Source organism: Anticarsia gemmatalis, chromosome 10 (genome assembly GCF_050436995.1).
Source record: "Anticarsia gemmatalis isolate Benzon Research Colony breed Stoneville strain chromosome 10, ilAntGemm2 primary, whole genome shotgun sequence".
NCBI classification, from domain to species: Eukaryota; Metazoa; Arthropoda; class Insecta; order Lepidoptera; family Erebidae; genus Anticarsia; species Anticarsia gemmatalis.
This window is the reverse complement of record NC_134754.1, coordinates 7,916,010-7,937,207: the sequence shown is the minus strand read 5'-3', so window position 1 is coordinate 7,937,207 and position 21,198 is coordinate 7,916,010. Positions and strand designations below refer to the sequence as shown.

The window sequence follows — 21,198 nt, the reverse complement described above, 5'->3', positions numbered from 1 at the left end:
GTCTCTACTTAAAGGACCTTCTGTCTTAAGTTATTACGTATGTTATTATCATGCCAATTTAAAAAAAATACCTTTAAAACAAATAGATCGACTTGGTCATCGCAAGAAAACACAAATTCGCCATTAACATTTCAGGAGCATTAACTTCTCGTCGTGCTGTCTAGTGTGATACATACTAATAATCAAATCATGCGATGGCCAGGTCGGTCTATTTGTTTTAGAGGTATTTTTTTAAAAATTGGCATGATAATAACATACGTAATAACTTAAGACAGAAGGTCCTTTAAGTAGAGACTAAATAGATTAATCGACTTGGTATTATACATATCTCACAACTTTTTACGGCGAGACTTGAGGTTTTTACAGAATGTTTTTGATGGCATATTGTTTTCATTGTAAGTTTACTGAATTCATTCGATAAAATACTCGGCTTACTTTGTAAAATTAAAATTAATTTTCATTGCGATGTTGACAATTAAGTGATAAAATAAACTTTAATCTATACTTATAATAAATCTGTAGAGAGGTCAATTCTGTACATTGAATATATTAAAAAAAAAACCAATGGGGGATGTTTAGTAACGGATACTGATACCGAATCTGCAATTTATAATTTTCTTTTCTGTCTGTCTGTCTGTCTGTCCTCCGTCTGTATGTGTCGCTATCACGTAAAAACTACCGGATAGAATGCACTGAAATTTGGTATATGCATAGAATAAGTAGTGGAGCAATTTCTAAGATACTTTTTATAGCATATACTTATAATAAATCTGTAGAGAGGTCAATTCTGTACATTGAATATATTTAAAAAAAAACCAATGGGGGATGTTTAGTAACGGATACTGATACCGAATCTGCAATTTATAATTTTCTTTTCTGTCTGTCTGTCTGTCTGTCCTCCGTCTGTATGTGTCGCTATCACGTAAAAACTACCGGATAGAATGCACTGAAATTTGGTATATGCATAGAATAAGTAGTGGAGCAATTTCTAAGATACTTTTTATAGCATAAAATTTTAAAGATTTTTAGAAAATTGAAAAAAATACGTAGAAATCGTTGGAACCTGCGTTTCCCTATAGAGACCATAGATGGCGTTGTACAACATTCACATAAAGTTAACGCGGCGCCTGCCGTATCGATACCTGTTGTTCGCACCAACCAATAGATGGCGTTATAAACCGCAACAAAGCATGTTTTTTCTAATTAATTTATTTTGATGGCTTTATTGTAAAAAAATACCTTTGAAACATGCTATACATTTATAAGATTTTTAAACATAAATTATGTATGATATATTACACAAAAATGTTGGTTTACGTGGGTCCGGTGCGATCGGGATATCCTAGATGGCAAACCGAGTAATTTCGTTTGTTGTCGTTGTTCGCCGCAACTGACAGATGGCGTTGTTGTTCGAATCACATAATATTTAATAACCAAATTAATTGGTTGCATTAAGGAAATAAATTGGATAGCTATGAAACAGACTATGTGGTAAGTTTTAAAAAATAAACAACGGATGATATAAGTATAAAAAATAATTACGGGTTACGCGGTTTCGGACGTATCATCGCAAGTATACATTACTACGCGTCTGAAGAGCTCCGGCGCAATGGTCAGTCTATTATAAGGTATTATATTTTACACTGTAAACTGCTACGGATACAGACGAGAGCGGAAAAGAAGGTAACCACAGGAAATCAGGCCTGCCTGAGCCTGTGTCACATTGTGTGCCTTTCGGGTCCCTTTCGTAAATAACCATTAGATGACAAAAGAGTTGTTAACATTTTTATGTGTAGGTGTATCGAGTGCTTCGCAATTCGCGTGCTCAAACGAATAAGCAACAGTACGAAATTCACGCGAGCGGAGCCGCACGGGTCAGCTAGTTATTATAATAATGCTATTAATAAGTTTTACAATATTTTTTTTACCAATAAACCTCCGTCGGTCGAAGTCGGCTGTTTCAGAGACAACTTGCAAAAATACAAAATTGTTACTTGTATCTCTTATCAATCCGAATGTAGACTACTACTACTATTAGAATATTACACACAAGCAGCTTCATAAGAACTGCGTTTTACATATGTGCGTCAATTTTTCAGTCGAGCCTTGAAATAACCGACATTTCATTCTTAATTCAACCCATAGTCTTACTTCACGGCTCATACAATTTCCACTTTGTCGTCAAATTCAACATTCCCGCGAACTCCACGGATCATAACCGTAAACCTACCAACGACTGAAAGCAAAGTTAAGAATTTATATAACATAAACAGTTTAGCATAAACAAAATAGGCTTTCAAGGCTTCATTGTTCAAGGTTTCACAAGGTTCTGAAATATTCAAACCATTCTACAAAGGGTTTTTTACATATTTTTTAGGTAAGTGAGTGTTTTGCGGGTGTGTAAATTAAGTATTCTATCAAGTTTTGAGCGAAATGAGTTGTAAAAGTGCTTGTTGTAAAGTGACGAGGGATAAAATTTTGTCATACGCTTAGAGTTGAGGTTCTGTAGTTTTTGTAATTAGTTTTAAACTCAGAGGCACAAGTCTTTGCTTTCCCGTTATGATAGAGACTGCTCTCATAAATTCTATTACGTCGTCATTAATTTCACAAACATACAGTAATGAAATCATTTGTATAGAATATCGAGAATTTGACATTTAAAATGTACTGCGGAAATAGTTCTTACGTCGCCTGGTAGAGGCGCTGATCAGGATTTCATACATTTCTCGATAGCCAGTTGGTCGTCTATAGCGGTAGAGAACCGCGCTAAGTATCTTGTTATTACTTTCCAGTTAAAACCACTTTTTGCAAATATTATGTACATTTTAGTTAACCCTAATGCTTAAACTATAATTTGTTATGTACAGGTAAATCAAGCGGCATTGTGACGACAGCTCGTATAACACACGCGACGCCCGCCGCGTTGTATGCGCATGCGCCGTCACGATACTGGGAAGACGACAGCAGAGTCCCGCCTACTGTGAGAAAAGACTGCAAGGATATTGCCATGCAGCTAGTGGAAAATGAACCGGGGAGAAGTATGAGTGTAAGTGACCAAATGTATTTTGTTGACTAGTAACTTCACCATTTCCGTATCGATAATACGATACGATAGCGTCGTTTACAGGTCGATTGTAGATACGAAAATGGATGAAATCACTATAATCTGGAGAGCTGATGATAACTATCATGAAATTGTAAACGATATTAAATAGCTTATCAGATGACTGTTGTTCTCATATTTACATTCACAGTCATTAATCTATTACATGATAGTTTAGGTAAGCGGCGAAACTGGCAATTATTCGTTACGAAGTTTTATGAGAGAATTTTCTGTCTGAAAATAGACGAAAGTTATACAAACTCACGGAGCTTTAGAAAGTTAGTATTAGTTTTGTACTGCCTTATCTATGAGCTGTCTATTCTTTTTTGTATTATATCGAACATCGTTGGCCACCAACGCCTACACTTACCATACTTTTCCCAACCGTTATTAGAAATATTTAGTACGTGACCTTTTAAAGTTTTACAAAGTATTTTAGCTTGTTTCCAGTAAGTATGTTGTACTATTTTTTGTTTTAACATAATATTCAGCTTTATTAAAGTCCCTAATTGGCCAAGTTTTAATTGCTATTGTCCGACTTCTTCCTTATTGTGATGTTCCGTTTCCAAGTAAAATACTTGTTTTCTTTTAAAGAATTATGCATTACATCACTTTATTATTCACAAAAATTCCATGCTAATACATTTTCTTGTAGCTCGCACTCCCAGAAATGTTTTCGAAATAAAATACAACGCAATGTTTTGTTAAATTAAGGCTCAAGGCTAGAAACTTGTAATGCTCACCAGAACGAAAAGGAAGGAGAGATTGTGAAATTTTAAAAAAGCTACAAGAAATTCTTTTTATTTTTATTAATGGCAGTCGAGGGATAAATTAAAATGAATTCTTGAGTAGTACAAAAGCTCTTTTGTAAATTAGTAAGTAAAGTTAATTAGATACGAGTGCTTAACTTGGTGTTAGAGGTATCAGGGCTGTTATGATGTAGCGGGTTGCGCATTTTAATGACTTCGCGTGAATACTCTGTTGGTGCTAATCTTCTGTTGATGGAGTGTAATTACATTCGGATATTCCCGCGTGAATACTACGAATTCGTGTTCGCAATCGCAGTTTCTAGCTTTGGTTTTGCTCAATTTGTTGTGTACGATGACTGTGCGGATAAACATGGACTTAGTATGGGAATGCAACTGAAAATCACTAAATATTTTCCTCTCTGATCATAGTTGGTCTACTAATGAATGTAACATCATTTCAAATTTGTGCAAATAATTTCGCTAGAATTTTTATTTACCATGTTATGCATAATTGAAATATCGAATTAATTGTTGCTTAATGTTGTTAGCTCTGCGTGGCCGGTCAATGACCCACACATTGTCAAAAATAGTATCACCGCTGTTAAAGCGAGAAGAACAAAGAATTAAAACAAACGAAGTGCTCCCTACTTATGTTTAAAAAATGTAAATGAAATTCCTAACAATATTAGTGTCGTTCAGAATTTAATCAAGTTTTATATAAGTATATTTCTGAGTTATAGAACGTGACCGCTTTTGCGTTCTTCGCAACAATCTGCAGTGCTTACAACAGAAATATAAACCACACAATTTAGTAGGATCTCTTTCGTTTGTGCGGTGTTTGCAGTAGTCATTTTCTGTGTAAACGTGCCGGCTATGTTCTCAATACAATTTTGCTTTCAACGGCATATAGAAATTGAAAATCGTTAAAATACTTACAGTGAAACCATTTTTGTTGTGTAAAAAACTAATATTAAGTAAATGAAGTTCACAAAATAGCAATGGTCTATCTCTTAAATAAATATCATGCCTTATATCGAACGACGGGAAAAGGTTACTGGCCTCAAAGCTCGACGCTCGGTCTGTGCGTATTTAAAAAATAAAAACTTCAATGTGAAAAAACCCGTACACGAAAAATATTATCCTTAGAGTGTAAAAAATCGAGCACTGAACAGCTATTCAGTGATGGATGGAATAACGCTTTTATCATAACGTAGTCAGAATAAAACCGCCGGTGAATATTAGTACTTGCTAATGTAGCACTTTGCAGCTGAGGTGGTTCAACCTAGATTTTCTAAAATTAAATGTTAAGCACAAACGCAAACGAAAGCATAAATGCATAGTTTAGTTGTATTTTTATGAAATTTAGTTAAAGGTTATTTCAATTATTATATTTAACCACTCAACGAATGTGTCGCAAGCAAATCGCTATCGTTCATCGAGTATTTGACATTAAGGCAATATAAAATCGATTTCACCTTACAATTTTATCGTAGTGTTTTCGTGAAAGCGTGATCATTATTATTATACACACATTCCTTAAATTCCACTTGCAATAACTAACCTTCCTTTTTCTCCCAGGTTATAATGGGTGGTGGAAGAAGACACTTCTTACCGACAGTGACACCAGATCCAGAGCATCCGAACCGTGAAGGTAGAAGATTAGATGGAAGGAACCTGGCAGAAGACTGGGCTAGGGAAAAGAAGAGACGGCGGTTACGAGCGCAATACATACATACAAGAGAACAACTTGCTAAGTTAGATCCTAGGACAGTGGATTATTTGTTAGGTAAGTCTGTTTTGAATAATTTAAGTTTTATTAACTAGGACAAGTATTCTTTTGATTAATGCTTAGCGTGACTCTCTACAGTCGATATTATTAAGTATCAAGAGTGTGACGTTTAAAATATACTGTAAAATTTGTTCCTACAGTGCCCGCTGGAGGCGTTGATCATATATTCATACATCATTTCTCGATAGGTATTCAGTGGTCGTGATAGTTTTAGGGCATCGTGCCACTCGATAATTCAATAATTTCTAAGTTAATCAACGAATTGACTTGATGTTTTCAAAAGATAGGTAATGTACTAAGCGTTGTTTATAAATTTTATTTTTCAAAATCATAAAAGAGTTTCTATCAGAGAATGTGTAAAGAACTTAAAATTACTAATAGAAGTGACGAAAACCTTAGAAAAAATACGGCAGGTTTTCGTATTAAGTAACCGACATCAAGTTCGGCGAACGGCTTTAATTTATCATTTGTTGTTTAAAACTATTTACAAAACGTAGTAAATAACATAAAAATGCCTACAAACTCATAACTTACCTATATTATTTATTTCGTACTTTTTCAACTCGTTCTTTCCAATCGTGTTATGAAAAGAATGTCCAACACAACGAGCAATGGCGTGAATTTTATCAATTTTCCTTTGTAATTGTATAATACAGGCATTCAGTTCACGAGAGAAGTTGTAGAGAATAAACTGTAGTCAAGCTGAAATTTTTTCGCTGGTTCGTTAACAGTTCAAAACTTAATAAAATGTTGGAATATAGTTCTTTTATTCCTTTTGCGAGTAGTAACAATGATTTTATTTTTACTTATTTTAATTGCGTATCGTATTTGATTGTTTTCGAATTATTTATTTACATGTTTGAAACAATTGGCTGTTTATTGACTGATATGGATTTTTATAGATAATATAAGGATGGCCCTGGCCGATGAAATGAAACAATGTAATGCTGTCTAAATACTGAACATTTATTGAAGTAATACAAGGTTTTATATAGATTCTTCATTACAAGATGATGTCACCTTTACATGCCCATCATTATAGAAAATAAAATAAAAGTACAATTTTATTTTATTTACGTTATATACTATAGTCTAAAGATACAAGGATATATATGTTAATCTTATAAAATTATAATAATGTAACATGTTACAATGTATCGTAGTAAATATCTTATGTTCTAAATACATCACGTACTCCTACGATTACATATTATAACAATTATGTCAATCTCCTAGTCAACAAGTGGCGTTATGTTACTCGCGTTATATATTTTATGCATATGTGTTCATCTATTATGTTATGGCTCAGTTGCATTTCTACACATCTAATTATTAAGTACCTAGTCTTAAGTCGTAGCTCATATGTCGTGTGTTTACAATGAATGACGTAACCGGCAACCTTTTGCGGATTCGAACAGACATATTCGCAGTTGACTGCCATTATTGTTAATCACTGAACCGTAAATATAATTATATAACCTTTTTTTTTATTCTCAGGTCATGTATGAAATGGTTTAGTTCGATTTTTGTGCACCAAATCTATTTTTCCTCTTATGTCTATTTCAACGTTGGGAGACACATCTCGGATTACCTTGTAAGGTCCTGAGTATAGGCTTGTAAGCTTGTTACCTGTTTCGTTCTTTATTAAAACTTGACTACCACATTTATATCGCACGGGATTTAAGTAAGAATCGTACCTACTTTTCCTTGTTAGTTTATTATCGATTAAGTTCTTTCGTGCCTCTGTTTGTGAGACTTGCAAACGGTATTTTAGTTCCAAAGGATAACTCTCATGGTTGTATAAAGGTTCAACATGTTTTGTTAAATTACTAGGCAAGTTACATTTTTTACCATAAACTAGTTCAAACGGAGTGTATTTAGTAGACGAATGTACCGTCGTATTATAAGCGAAGGACCAGTAAGGTAGCCATTCGCTCCATGTTTCTGGTCTTCCTTCCGTTTGTATCCTTAAATAAGCTGACAAATTTTTATGGGAATTTTCTAACGCCCCTATAGTTTGATGATGGTATGCTGTTGAGTTCATTTTATTTACGTTTAGTAATGTACATACCTGTTTCAGTGTGTCTGCCATAAATTCTGTGCCCCTGTCCGTAGCTATTTCCTTAGGTACGCCGTGTTGAAGAATAAAATTGTTTACCAGAGCTTGCGCTACTTCTGCTGCTGTTTTAGAAACAAGGGGATACGCACAAACATACTTTGACAATTCACATTGAAGTGTTAAGATATATGTATAATTATGATTATCCCGATCTAACGGTCCTACTAAGTCCAAAAATATTTTTTCGAATGCTGATTGAGCAGTGGAAGTTATTACCATAGGTTCTTTTATTTGCGTTGTATATTTTTGTTTTTGACATTTCGGACACTTTTTTACGAAATTTCTAATATCTGTTTCTAACCCCGGCCAAAAATAATACCTTTTAATACTGTTCAGCATTCGCCTCATACCCGCGTGTCCGCTTGTAGGCAACAAGTGAAAGTCATTTAGTATTACCTTTCTTTCATCTTTATTTTCTACCCTTTCTACTTGTTTTAAAACTAATAATTTGATCCCTTTCCAATAGTCAATATTTTTAATCTCTTTCACTAATTCTTCTAAGAATATTTTATTTTCATTATTCTTTAGGAAAAATATCTCAGTTATGTTTAACTTGTTACAAAAATCACCCAGTTCTCTCACAAATGCGCTTCGCGCCACTTGTGGTAGAACTGCGGGTTTAATTTCAATTGTTGACTCTGACGAATTATAACAAAAATTGGTACTTTCATAGGTAATTAAACCCTGTCTTCTTAATTTTTCTAAGTTAGTCTTATTGTTAAATCTTAATTCTACGGCACTTCTGGGTGCTATGTGTGTTTCTATGACTTTTAAGTCGGTAAATTCATTATTTTCTGCAATATTTGCATCAAATGTTGATGCGGTGTCAGGTCTCGCGCGTTTTTGTGCACGTGTCATCACGGATATAAATTCAGTCATCTCTTTAAGGTCATTAGATGAAATAGTTAACCGAGATAAAGCGTCTGCTGCCGCGTTTTCCTTTCCTTTTACATATTCTACAACGTAATCATATTCTTCGAGTATTATTCTAAATTTCAATAGTCTGCTAGCTGGGTCTTTCATGTTAAACAAATATAATAACGGCTTATGGTCAGTTTTTATCTTAAATTTCCGGTCGTATAAATATGGCCTAAAGTATTTTACGGACCAAACTATAGCTAATAATTCTTTTTCAATGGTGGGATACATTTTTTCGGCTTTATTCAATGAACGGCTAGCATACGCTACCGGTCTCCCATCTGCATTACTTAATACTGCACCGATTGCATATCCAGATGCATCAGTTTGTAAAATAAACGTATTTTTGTCTGAAAAATCTGGGTATTGTAAAACTGGATGTGTAATAATACTTTGTTTTAATGTTTCAAACGACCTATGACAACTTTTATCCCAAATAAACGGCATATTTTTTCGACATAACATGTTTAGTGGGTAAGCCTTTTCTGCAAAATTTGGAATAAATTTTCGGTAATAATTTACGAATGCGACGAATCTTTTTACATCTTCTACTTTTGAAGGTACTGGATAGTTTTCAACGACTTTAATTTTTTCCGGATCTGGTATTACACCCGCTGAGGACACTACATGACCTAGATACAATAATTCTTTTTTTAGGAAGTTGCATTTAAGTGGGTTTAATTTAAGATTGACTTTCCGTAATCTTTCAAAAATTTCCTGTAAATTACTAATATGCGTCCCCAGGTTTTGGCTGAAACAAACGAGGTCATCTTGGTATACTAAGCATTTTTCGTACGTTAGACCCGACATTGCCATGTTCATCATTCGGGAGAAGGAACTTGGACTGGTTTTAAGTCCCATTGGCATTCGAGTCATTTGGTATTGTCCGGATGCGAATGCGGTGTACTGTCGACTGTCTTTACTTAGTTCTACGTTATAATAACCTTGATGCAAGTCTAGATGACTAAAATACATGCATCCGGATAATGAGTCTAAGATCTCAGTAATATTTGGTAAGGGGAATTTGTCATCTTGAACGACGTTATTTAATTTACGGTAATCGATGACTAATCGCCACTTTTTTTCGCCACTTGAATCTACTTTCTTTGGAACCAGAAGAACAGGGCTAGACCATTCGCTATTGCATCTTTCAATTATTCCCTGCTGCAGCATGCTATCAATTTGTTTATTAACTTCAGTCTTATGAGAGTGCGGTAGCCTATAAGGTTTAGTGTAGACTGGTGTTACGTTTGGTTTTACAGTAATAGTATGCTGGTAAATGTTCGTCGTTGTCAATGTGTCACCGGGAACGTAAAATATATCCGCATATTTTGCGCATATATTCTCGATAGAGACTTGCTCTTCACTATTCATGTGCTTTAAATTGAGCAACGAAAATAATTTCTTGACTCGTTCCGCATTTAATTTTGTGTTTGTGAACGAGCACACTTGGTAATTTGAGGCCTCGTGAACAACGGGCCTTACGTCTTTTAGCGTGAAATCAGTTTCAGTAACGTTAAGAATGCGAACAGGTATTTTACCGTCTCGGGGCGTCGCCAATGAGCTAGCTATAAAGACTCCTTCGCACAATTCGCTTGCAATAACTACGCACTCGCCTGTCATTTTCGTGTTTAAAAAATGTATTGACTCCGATCTCGCGGGTATATTTAGTACATTGTTGTCTCTAAGTAGCGGGAATGATATTTTACAATTATTATTCCAAAGTGTCAAGTCATTACTCTGGAAGTTCAAAATCGCCTTGTATTTATTTAAGAAGTCATGTCCGAGTATGCCACTTGCTTTACATGGCAAACAATTAAAAACAAAAAATTTATGTGTTGTAATTTGATTGCCAATCATTAAATCTAGATTAACGTATCCAATAGCCTGAACTTTGCCCCCAACTCCATTTACGACAATGCTCCCTTTATGTATTGGAATATTTTGTTCAATGATATGTTTATACTTTATGCCCGATATGGAAGCACCCGTGTCAACTAAAAGAGTGTATGAGTAATTACTACGCGTGTTTATATTAATATAACATTCGTTACTGCATGATAGAATTAACTTTTCAGTCACGAAAAAACTGATTTTTATTTTCTAATTCTGACTCTGGTTGGTCCTCCTGTTCTGGCAAAGCATGTATGTTACGTATACCCTGGTTCCTGTATTGTTCAAAGTTTGACTTACCTCTGCTTCGGTAAAACGACCTGGCTCCTCTCCAATTCTGCTGCCCCCGCCGGCCCCGCAGAGCACCATACTCCTGAGTGGTAGCCTGTGGGTCTAGCTGACGGGTTTGGGTTGCGTCGTGGGCGTAACCTCGTTGGTACACAAATTTTCGACCTCGACCTCTAAAATTTCGAAAACCAGCATTATTATCGTAGTTACTCAATGCCATAACATCCCCCGAAGTTGAGGGTTGTGACACCTCTTCGTCAATCGCTGATTGAATTGCGTCCTGTAAGGAAGAATGATTTCTTGCTGCAATTATGGTTGATAATCTGCGGTTTCGCAGACCATCAGCGAAAGTCTTAATAGCTTGTTTTTCATTTAAAGAGTACATAGCCTTAAAGTTAGAATCATCGCCATTAGACTGTGAAATCGTCAGATCTACAAACATTTCTGATATTTGTTTGCCATACTCATCAATCGATAAATCATTTTGGCGAACGTTTAGTAACCTACGCTGTATCGCTACTGCAGACTTTTTCGGTAACAAGAATGCTCTCATGTCCTTGATTAAAGCGTCTACATTACTGTAATTAGTTGATAATTTAAGCTTCGCAGCACGAGAAAGCCTATTCTTCAATACAAATGTTATTAATTTACCCTGGGATTCATGGTCCAATTCTGACTTATAATAATCTATTCCGTCAATTAATTGCAATATACTGGTCTCATCATCTTTTGAAATAGGTAACAAGTTTAAAGCCGTCTTTAAATCGAATTTCGCCATTGTTAGTGTCTCTGCGATACCTTTACTAGTTACCGTTTGCCTCTGTGAACTATCTTCGCAACACAAATTTAATATTTCTTCGTAAAGTTTATCTATGTCTGAACAAACCTGTTCAATTAATATAAAGTCTTCTGTTTTGACACTCCCTTTAAGATATCCTATTTCTCCTAAATATTCGTTATAAAAACTTATTAACTTATCTGTTTCCTCTAATTTCGTTATAATAATATTGCCTTTACGTCTAGTAGGACCGATTTTTATTAAATATCTTCTTATTTCTACCAATTTACTATATAAATCCCTCAATTCCTGAGCCATAAATCCTTTGTTTTATAAACAACCTAACAATTTGTATTTATTATAACTTACCAGTTAATTGACATAACAGTACGCCAGACATTTTTACGTATACACTTTCAAATAACAACTATTTTTATGGACACTTACTAGTATTGTCTGTTCCAAGGTTAAACTTAGTGTCTTATATTATCTATTTCCCGGACGAGTTACACAACGCGATAAACATTTATCTATACGCACTGCACTGCATATTATTTACTTTCTTTAACTCACTTCACTGGCATATCGTAGGAGTACCCGACTTTGCGCTGGTCTTCGCCTTAAACTTTTTCAGTTGTGTTCTCTTCACGGCGCACAGTACGGCGGCGCCAACTCGAAAGCTGAAGGTCACGCCGATTTATTTCATTATGTATCCACTTCTTGTGGCATCGACGGTACACCCGATATATCCCATACAAAAATACCAATGTGATTACCAGCAACAAAATCGATAATATTATCCCGATGGAGTTTAGGTGAAAAGTTACTTGGTCCACTGATGCGCTGTTGGAACCTGCTGCATTCTGGGCTACAATAATTTCCTCCTTTGACTTAGTAGTTCCCATATTGTAGTCTATTATTTCGTATTTTTCCAAGAGGCTTGTGTGATAGCCAACCCAAGTAAGAGTCAATTAACTTAATATCGCAACACATTCTGATGTCCTTTTACAATGAATGTAATTTAAACCCGATCGCCGCACACTCAACGTCACTGCGCACTGGCAGGGTCGCCATATAAGGATGGCCCTGGCCGATGAAATGAAACAATGTAATGCTGTCTAAATACTGAACATTTATTGAAGTAATACAAGGTTTTATATAGATTCTTCATTACAAGATGATGTCACCTTTACAATAACGTTGATTTCACTTTATAGTGACTTTTTGTAAATGTATGGTACAATTAATCACACCGTATAACCGATGCAAAACTGATAAATTTTTCCAATGGTCTGGCTATTGTCTCCTAATACATAAGTGAATTTAGCTATATTACATTCGTTTTCAAAACCTACGAGTAGCAATATATTGCAGTAACTGCAACATTTTCTTCTCAATATAAAACTACAACGAGAGTGCATTTCTTTGAAAGTAGTCAATGATCGTTTCAATTGTGGGAATATTCCGAGTGAAGACGCTTTTCGCAGATGGACGTTGAAATCCCAGATGCGCTCGACTGCCGTCCTCTATTCACATCCGTTTGACCCGAACATTCAATTTTAAGTACTATGCAAACGTGCCTGCCTCAACTATGCATTGCAATAAAGTGTGAAAATCGATTTACTTGTAAATTTAAACCACAGTTTCTGAGCCTACGTTTATTGTATACACTAAGATTGAGGTTTTGTCTGATTGGTTTGAATTGCATGATAAAATATTAACTAAATCTTTATAGAAATGAATCGTGATATCGCTATTGCACAGCCATAAAGCCATTGATACCCAGATGAAACTAGCAATAAACTAAACTAGATTGCTAGATGGAATTTCATTTCCATAATATATTCCTCAAGGCTACAATATCGGATTGATCTACGATCATAGTACATACGCAATAGGCATAGTAGATAGCCAAGAAAGTCAATCTAATCTGCTAGGTTTATTTACATGATGTGAATGGAGATATAAATCATGATATTCGATACACTGTATATTGCGGGTAAAATGTGAGACCATAAAGAGGCAAAGGGTTGCGAGACTTCTCTCGATATTGAAAATATGTTTGTTTATTTTGCTTCTGTCGAACCAGTGTTAATCACCGCAAAGAAAAATATTTGCAGAAACCTAGTCGCCCGGATTTGTTGATTCAGTTCGAACGGATGAAATATTTTAGCGAAAAGTAACGCACGAACGAATTCCTATAATATTTCGATGTAACAGTTGTGAAATATTAAAAGGTCGCCCCGTGTAATAGATAGCCGAAGTCTACATTATTGACGCCCGGAAAATATTACATTAAACTTTTACCGACGCCAAAACTACCCAAAAACTCGTTATTATGTCTTTAAATTATGGCTCAAAACCACAGTTTAAAAGCCATTACTTTTATGAGAGTGCGTTTTTATACAAATTTTCTAAAATGTTTCACCTAGCGGACGGAATATTAAAGAAAGTGGCGCCTTTTGTGTGCTTTTGTTCGGTTTGTTTAAGGGTTAAAGCTTAGTCAGCAATTTGAGTGCCCACAAAGCCTTTTAAGGTGGCTCCTGTTTTAAACCTTACCTTACCCTCACAATGAACGCATATAATTTTAAAAGTCAAAATAAACAGGTAGCCCGGTTCTTTGTTTTGTAGTTTACAAGGAACAATATTTATACGACTGACTATTAATAGACTCGTAACAATTTCTATGTGTGATGAGCGCAAATACCCAATTGAATTGTGAATTTCATTTCACATAGATAATTACAAACAATTAAATATCTTTATAGTTGAATGCACACTGTGGAACCAATAAAATATACAGTGTACGTTAATTAAACCACGATATTAATTGCTACGAAGAACGAATTGCTAGTGAAGTAATATTTTAATGTCGCAATTAAAAGCGGTACATAATTACGATCTAATCGGATTTTACTTATGCAAATCCTCTTTGTTAAATTTAACAGCCCTTGAAAGGCGGAAATATCAGAGGACGGTGGGCATTAGAGATTTTTCCGTAACAAAATTTTATAAGAACGACAACAACAGGGTGGGTAGATTTTTTCTTTAAGGAAACGCATCTCAGCGGAATAAGAGCACAGCGCATAAGCTTTCGTTCCGCATCCATGGCAAACGATCTTAGGTAGTTTATTCCTTTACCAGTGACAATCGGTAGACTTAACAACATAAAATATATCTGTATATCAAACTGGTTTCGAGTCTAGTTTTCTCCACTGTTTGTACCCATTATTGATCGAACTCCGCGATTGTTCTCCGCACTATACCCGAAATTGATTTTTAGTGCAGAAAAGTACTTTAAATAAACGAAGTGCAATTCGCATAATGTGTTGGGAACGTTGACTGGAGTCACGATAACGCCACGTAATACCATTCTCGTTTTGGAGGTGCGAAATATATGAATACGGTTCCGGCGAAGCCACTGTAGGGGAGTTTATGAAATATTTACGTTTGGCCAGATTACGTTTACGGAATGTACATTATGATCAGTGCCGCGTTGTTTTGTAATCCCGTTTGAATCCTTTTTAATCTCACTCGACCGACATAAAGTAGCATTTGCATTTCAAATATGGATTATGCTGTTACCAACATTCTTAATTCAGGAATTGTATTGTTAACCACGCTCCTTGGTGCTTTTTCCTCTCGTTTTATTTTTTGATCCTTTAATACTAAGATTATTAAAATAAGAAAAGATTTTGTTAATCCTTATTTTGTTAAGTATTTAGGAAATTGTTTCCATTTATAAAAGTAATCCACTTATTATTCAACGTTTCGTTAAGAATTATCTGTAAATTGTAATCTGTAATAAATACCTCGTAAACCAAAATAACGTAATATTATTAGACTTATAAACTAACCTAAATATCCGTATTGCCATCATTAAAAAATCGTTTTCTTAATGCGCTACGATTACGATAAACGATGTAAATAATTTTCATAATTACTTACGCATTGTGGCAACCCTACCAGCCTTTGTAATTTGTCAAAGTTATCGTCGGCAAACACGCAAAAGTGACTGAACTCGTACATTACGCGTTGATAAAGCGATAATGTCTTTGCATTATAAATGGATATTTATATTCAACGTGGGAAAAAATATCTTTAAATGTACCGTTTCCGCTCATAGAATGAACTATGTGTCGCCGGAGACTATTACAGAAATATAGAATACTGTGTAAAACAAGGCCCAAAACGTAGAGTAACAAATACAACGCCATTCAATGTGACTTGACGGGTTGTGATAATAATAATAAGTATGTGAAAAAAACGGAAAATCGACGATGCCTTGACGTAACGCTAAAACAGGAAGTCACAGACTCGTCTTGAAAAAAAAATTCTATGTTGACCAAAATCTTGTAAATAGTTACATTATTAATATTTTTGTGATTGGCGGTAAATAACGCACATTAATTTTAGATTAAAGATAAAGACGATTGGCTATTGTAGACTCATAGAATGTGCAGTTAACTGCATAGTCGCATCTCTACGCCCACTAAGCATTATTTGACCGTTATAAAAATTTTATGCTATCTTCAATAATCACATTACTTAAGATCTCACATAAATTTTAGTACTCCATAATAAGAGTATTGTCATCCTTTTTATCGCGATATCGGCTGGTGTAAAACTACCTTAATAGAGTTCATAGCTACCGGTTTCGGTCGTAAAACTCAAGTGATTTGTGTGCACATTATTCGCAGTTGTTATTATTCTCATATGGCGTTGATGTATTATTCCGTTCTTAATTCACTTTAATGTTCAAAAAATATAAGTTCGAATACTTTTACAGTATTTTACAGTACATTTAAGTACACCAGTTTGTAACTACTGAGTACATGGCTTTTGTTTAGATTCCTGGGGTGAAATTGTAATGCTTGGTTTACTTAATTATTAGTGACGAAATAATGCAAGGAGTGTTTTACCTTTAAAAATAGAAGAAGCTTACCGTGTAACTTAGTAACATGACACCAATCACATTAAGGTCTAAAATTTCAAGAACTATATAAACATTGGTAACGTTATCTCTACATTCATAAAAGATTTTTTTTAATAGGTCTGTTCGAATATTCTCACATGGAGTTCAACGCGGAGCGAGGAGCGGTAGCGGACGCGGAAGAGGGCACGGGAGCGACGTCGGCAGTAAAAGCCGATGATCCATCGCTTGCGGACATGACTCGCGCCGCGCTTTCCATATTAACTAAGAATGATAAGGGATTTTTTCTACTCATTGAAGGTTGGTACAATTACTTGCATATTTTATACTCTCGTTCCCTTCGATCAATAACCAATATTTGCATTATGCGTTGTATGTTCTCAATGTTGGTAAAACTTTGAGAAATATTATTCCCTAGCGCCTGATCCATTTTATCGAAATACAAAAGATAAATATTTATTCTTATCATAACTTGTACGTGCTTTCAGAATCGATATTGACATGAACGTTTACAATGCAGTTAAAAAAATATTATTCATCGAAATAAAGTATTAAATTTTCAGAGGTAATGTTTAAAAAACTTTGAGTGTCAAGAAAAGCTTCATACATCATCACTTTCTAGTGTGAGCAATAAAGATGTATTACATGCAGTAAACGTCAGTGATTGGACAGTTATTTAATTCTAAATACTGTTTTTTACTGCAAATGACTATATAACGATCGGTCCTATAACTCGGATAGTTTTACACTTGTATAGGGGGTCCTATACAAGTGTAAAATTCTATTGTAATAAGATATCTAATAGATAAACCATTTCCCAAACAGGCGGAAGGATAGACCACGCCCATCACTACAACAATCCGTACAGAGCTCTAGACGAGACTTTGGAGTTGGAAACCGCGCTGTTGGCGGCATTAGAGCGGGTTAATCCCGCTGAAACTTTGATCGTAGTCACCGCCGATCATGGCCATGTAATGACTTTCGGCGGCCAGGCCACGCCTAGAGGACACCCTGTATTAGGTGAGAATATCATAATATATTTTATCGGTAGATTGAAATTTGTCAATGCCTTGTTTGTTCTTATAAGTAGTAATTTTTTTTTCTACACGTGTTGTATGCGCCATTTAACTTTGTGTTTCTGAATATAGCAACAAACAGTTGTGGGGAAAGCAAAAGATGGAAACAAAAGTCGAAGAGCAACTCCGTCGTTGTTACGTCTCCATCACTCGCCCTCCTACGTCCCTTACTATTTTAATATACATTTAATGTTAAAGCGTTTAGCTATATGATTTTATTAAAGCCAAATACTTAAATACTCGTATGCATTCACATAATATCTTTGTCCACAAAGTAAACCCATGAATATGTAGTATGCCTAGAGTACAATGAATATACGCAAACTGTCTCCCTCATAAAACTCCGTCTAAGCGCAAATTTGTGTTAAGTGTATGGCCAAAACTGTATCAAGAAAGGCAACATTTGGCACTGCGAACAAAGTTACTAATTGAAGTCCTGTGCCAACATTTTTTGGTACAAAAAGCGTGTTAAACGTTAAATACGTTTATATCCAGGCGGAATTAAAATGTTAATACATTTACGTTCCAAAAACAAATTTACCATAATTTTTGATTTCGTTTTTAGAAATCTTTATTGCTGTACAAAAGATTTAATGCTTAATCTACGCTTAACATAAATTAATATTAATGAAACGTCGAAAATTCAGTTTCCTTATTGACGAAAAAAATGTTTTTTGGATGTTTGAAATTGAAATTCACAAATCGGTGGCAAGTACCCACTTTCATAATCTAATATGACGTTAATCCTAACTTTAAGCTTCAATTAAAACTAATTCTCCCCAATATATTACAATATAAACAAAAGGGAGTACGTGACGTCATCACAGCTTAACATATTTTTTTTTTAAGATTAAGTTAAGAAAATAATCAATTTACGTTATGATGGACAAAATTTAAATATTTTTCTAGAAGAATAGAAAATAAAGTTACTCTATTTTCTCCATAGGTGCGGACACTGTGGCTTCCGACATCGATGGTCTGCGCTACACTACGTTGCTGTACGGTACCGGTCCTGGCCATTCTGAGCCCAGGGCTGTTCCATTAAATACAACGACATCTGCTGCAGCAACTGCTGATGCTGTTCACGCGTCTGCAGTGCCAAGGCAGTGGGCCACACATGGCGGAGAGGATGTTCCTATTTATGCTCTAGGTGAGGTTATACATTTTTGAAAGTTCTGGTTGGATGTTGTTAAACTTCTAATAGGTACCATAATGTGTTTTGAATGGGTGAATTCTTATCAGCAACCAAGTTGCAATTCAGATATGTTTGCATAAAAATTGATCAACACTCCTAGTATAAAAAAAACAATTGTTTAGTCAATTGAAATCGAAAATCGAATCGAAAATAGTACCGAATCAGTAGCTGTGAAGATATTATACAAACTACGCAAAAATATTTCAATCAGGTGACGATAAGGACATTAACTATTAAAAATGTGCTGGCAGAAAGAGGGTACGCTATACAATTTACGACGATGTATTAAATCACTGCTGAATTTACTATTACACGGGCCTGTCTGAAACAGACAAAAAGACACCTAAATGAAAACTAACGGTTTCAGTAAAGGGCGACTAAGGTCAACTATCCGTAAAGTGGCGTGTAATCTAGCAATTTATTTGCGTCGGCAAACCTTATAAAATTATCTTTTTCTAGGTCCAATGGCAACTATTTTATTTGCGGGAGTGGTCGAGCAAAGCTATATCCCTCACGCTATTGCGTATGCATCCTGCATCGCTCACCAGTCCCGAAGGTGTCAAGAAAAAATCAACTTCACTCAACCGCCGGTAAGCTTCAAATAATAACCTAATAAAATACGACAAACTTTTGCCTTTTTTGTCATATTTTTCATGAATATTTTCCACTTGCGGTCTACATTTTAGCATAAATAACTTTTCAGACAAAGGGAAATATGACGGAAGTGTTCAAGTTTTTATCGCGTTATGTCGAACTTCTTTCTCTTCGTGACTGTCACTTTGTACTAAATTGCTACTTTTCGGTGTGTTGTAACAACCTGAAAATTGTATCTGCTATGTTTTTATATACATTTGCATTAATCTTACAACGATTTACAAGAATGTGTTTAAATTGATAATGTTCCTTAAGAACATTTGGCAAAAATTTTAAAGCATTATTTTCTGCTAGGTTGAAAAACCTCAAAGCTGCGTGCCTCCAGAAGTGAGCAGCGTATCAGCGGCAGATGAAACGAGAAGTGACGGTTCTAGCGGTCGACGTATAGTCGTCGCTTCAAGCGTCATGTCAGATGAGCGCGCACCACGCTCGCCAGCTTCGCTACCCGCTACGTTCATCACGGGGCGCTACCTAATATCAAGGCTAATAGATTATGTCACCCGCCTAAGTATCGTTTGGTTTATCGTTAAATTATAAATATTTATATCAAGTGTAAATATTAATGTACCCGGAAATTTGAATCGCCGAAACCCAAAGGTCCGGGTATAAATTGTGTTTTGTGAAGATTCTACGGCATTTTGTACAGGATATAATTATTGTAAATACACGAACGATAACGGTGTACATACGATAGTTTATTGTAAATACTAAAATAAAATGATTGATATTTATTTAGTCTCATCATTAAATGGATTTTTAAAATAAACGACCTTGTTTCATTTCGAATCGCTTTTAGGGAGTTAATAAATTTCCGATACCCTTTATCGGTGACGTCATGGGATTAAGCCTTTTCTCCGGACAATCGGATAACTCGGTGAATATAACTCAATCAAGTAAATTGGCTTTCCACCCTGCCTAACTCAATGAGCACTCAGACATAGAATAAAAGAAAAATTGCTTCATTCTTGGCACCTACCTTCACACCAGGTAAGATGATGCAAAAAAAAAAGATGTTTATTAGTACGTGCTAATCAAGTAGATACCCTATAAATGAATTAATCCGCAAGTAGATCATTATTTAAAATTTGCTTAACGCTTTCTTATGAAAAACTGAATCTTAATTACATGAAATTCATTGAGTTCTTTAAAATTGGCCTTTAATTAATATGCACAATATCCGTCTTTTGAACGTAGCTATAAATCATTGATACATTTCATCGTTCTTGATGATATTAATATTAAATATTTTCGTCGGCGTTTAACAGATAAATTAAAAATTTCGTCCAATCAGTTTTATGTTCCGCAAATTGATTCAATATTTAACTTTTGAATGCAGTTTCGGAGTAAAGATGAACATCATAATTATGAAGTGAATTATTAAGAGTTGATTGGTTGTTGATAGCTATTTATTGTATTGGATTTCGTTGCTGTATTTATTTTGCGGTTGAAAGTAATTTAAATTTATGATTATCCGTGTAGAGTAATATAAAAATACGATAACAATTTACTCAATATTTTTTAATCTTTGTGTAGGTATCAAACTATATACGAATATCAATTAGATACTGTGCCTCGATTGCCTTCGACCGACAACCGAACTGTCATCGAGAAATTTTGTATGAAAATCTGATCAGCGCCTCTGACGGGCGTCGTAGGAAATATTTTAGCAGTACATTCTAAATGTCAAAATTTCAATAGCTAGC

The 21,198-nt window shown here is 35.0% G+C and overlaps 1 protein-coding gene across 1 annotated transcript in view; it reads left to right on the top strand.

Moving 5' to 3' along the window:
• LOC142976107 (alkaline phosphatase-like) overlaps positions 1-20,231 on the top strand; it is a 112,194-nt gene extending 91,963 nt beyond the window's left edge. The window contains exons 7-13 of the mRNA XM_076119340.1: positions 2,868-3,046; positions 5,431-5,638; positions 16,691-16,870; positions 17,396-17,590; positions 18,593-18,796; positions 19,301-19,431; positions 19,790-20,231. Of these exons, the coding sequence (XP_075975455.1) occupies positions 2,868-3,046; positions 5,431-5,638; positions 16,691-16,870; positions 17,396-17,590; positions 18,593-18,796; positions 19,301-19,431; positions 19,790-20,032 (1,340 nt within the window). The 3' untranslated portion in view covers positions 20,033-20,231. The remainder of the gene's footprint in view (positions 1-2,867; positions 3,047-5,430; positions 5,639-16,690; positions 16,871-17,395; positions 17,591-18,592; positions 18,797-19,300; positions 19,432-19,789) is intronic.
• The last annotated feature ends 967 nt before the right edge of the window (positions 20,232-21,198 follow it).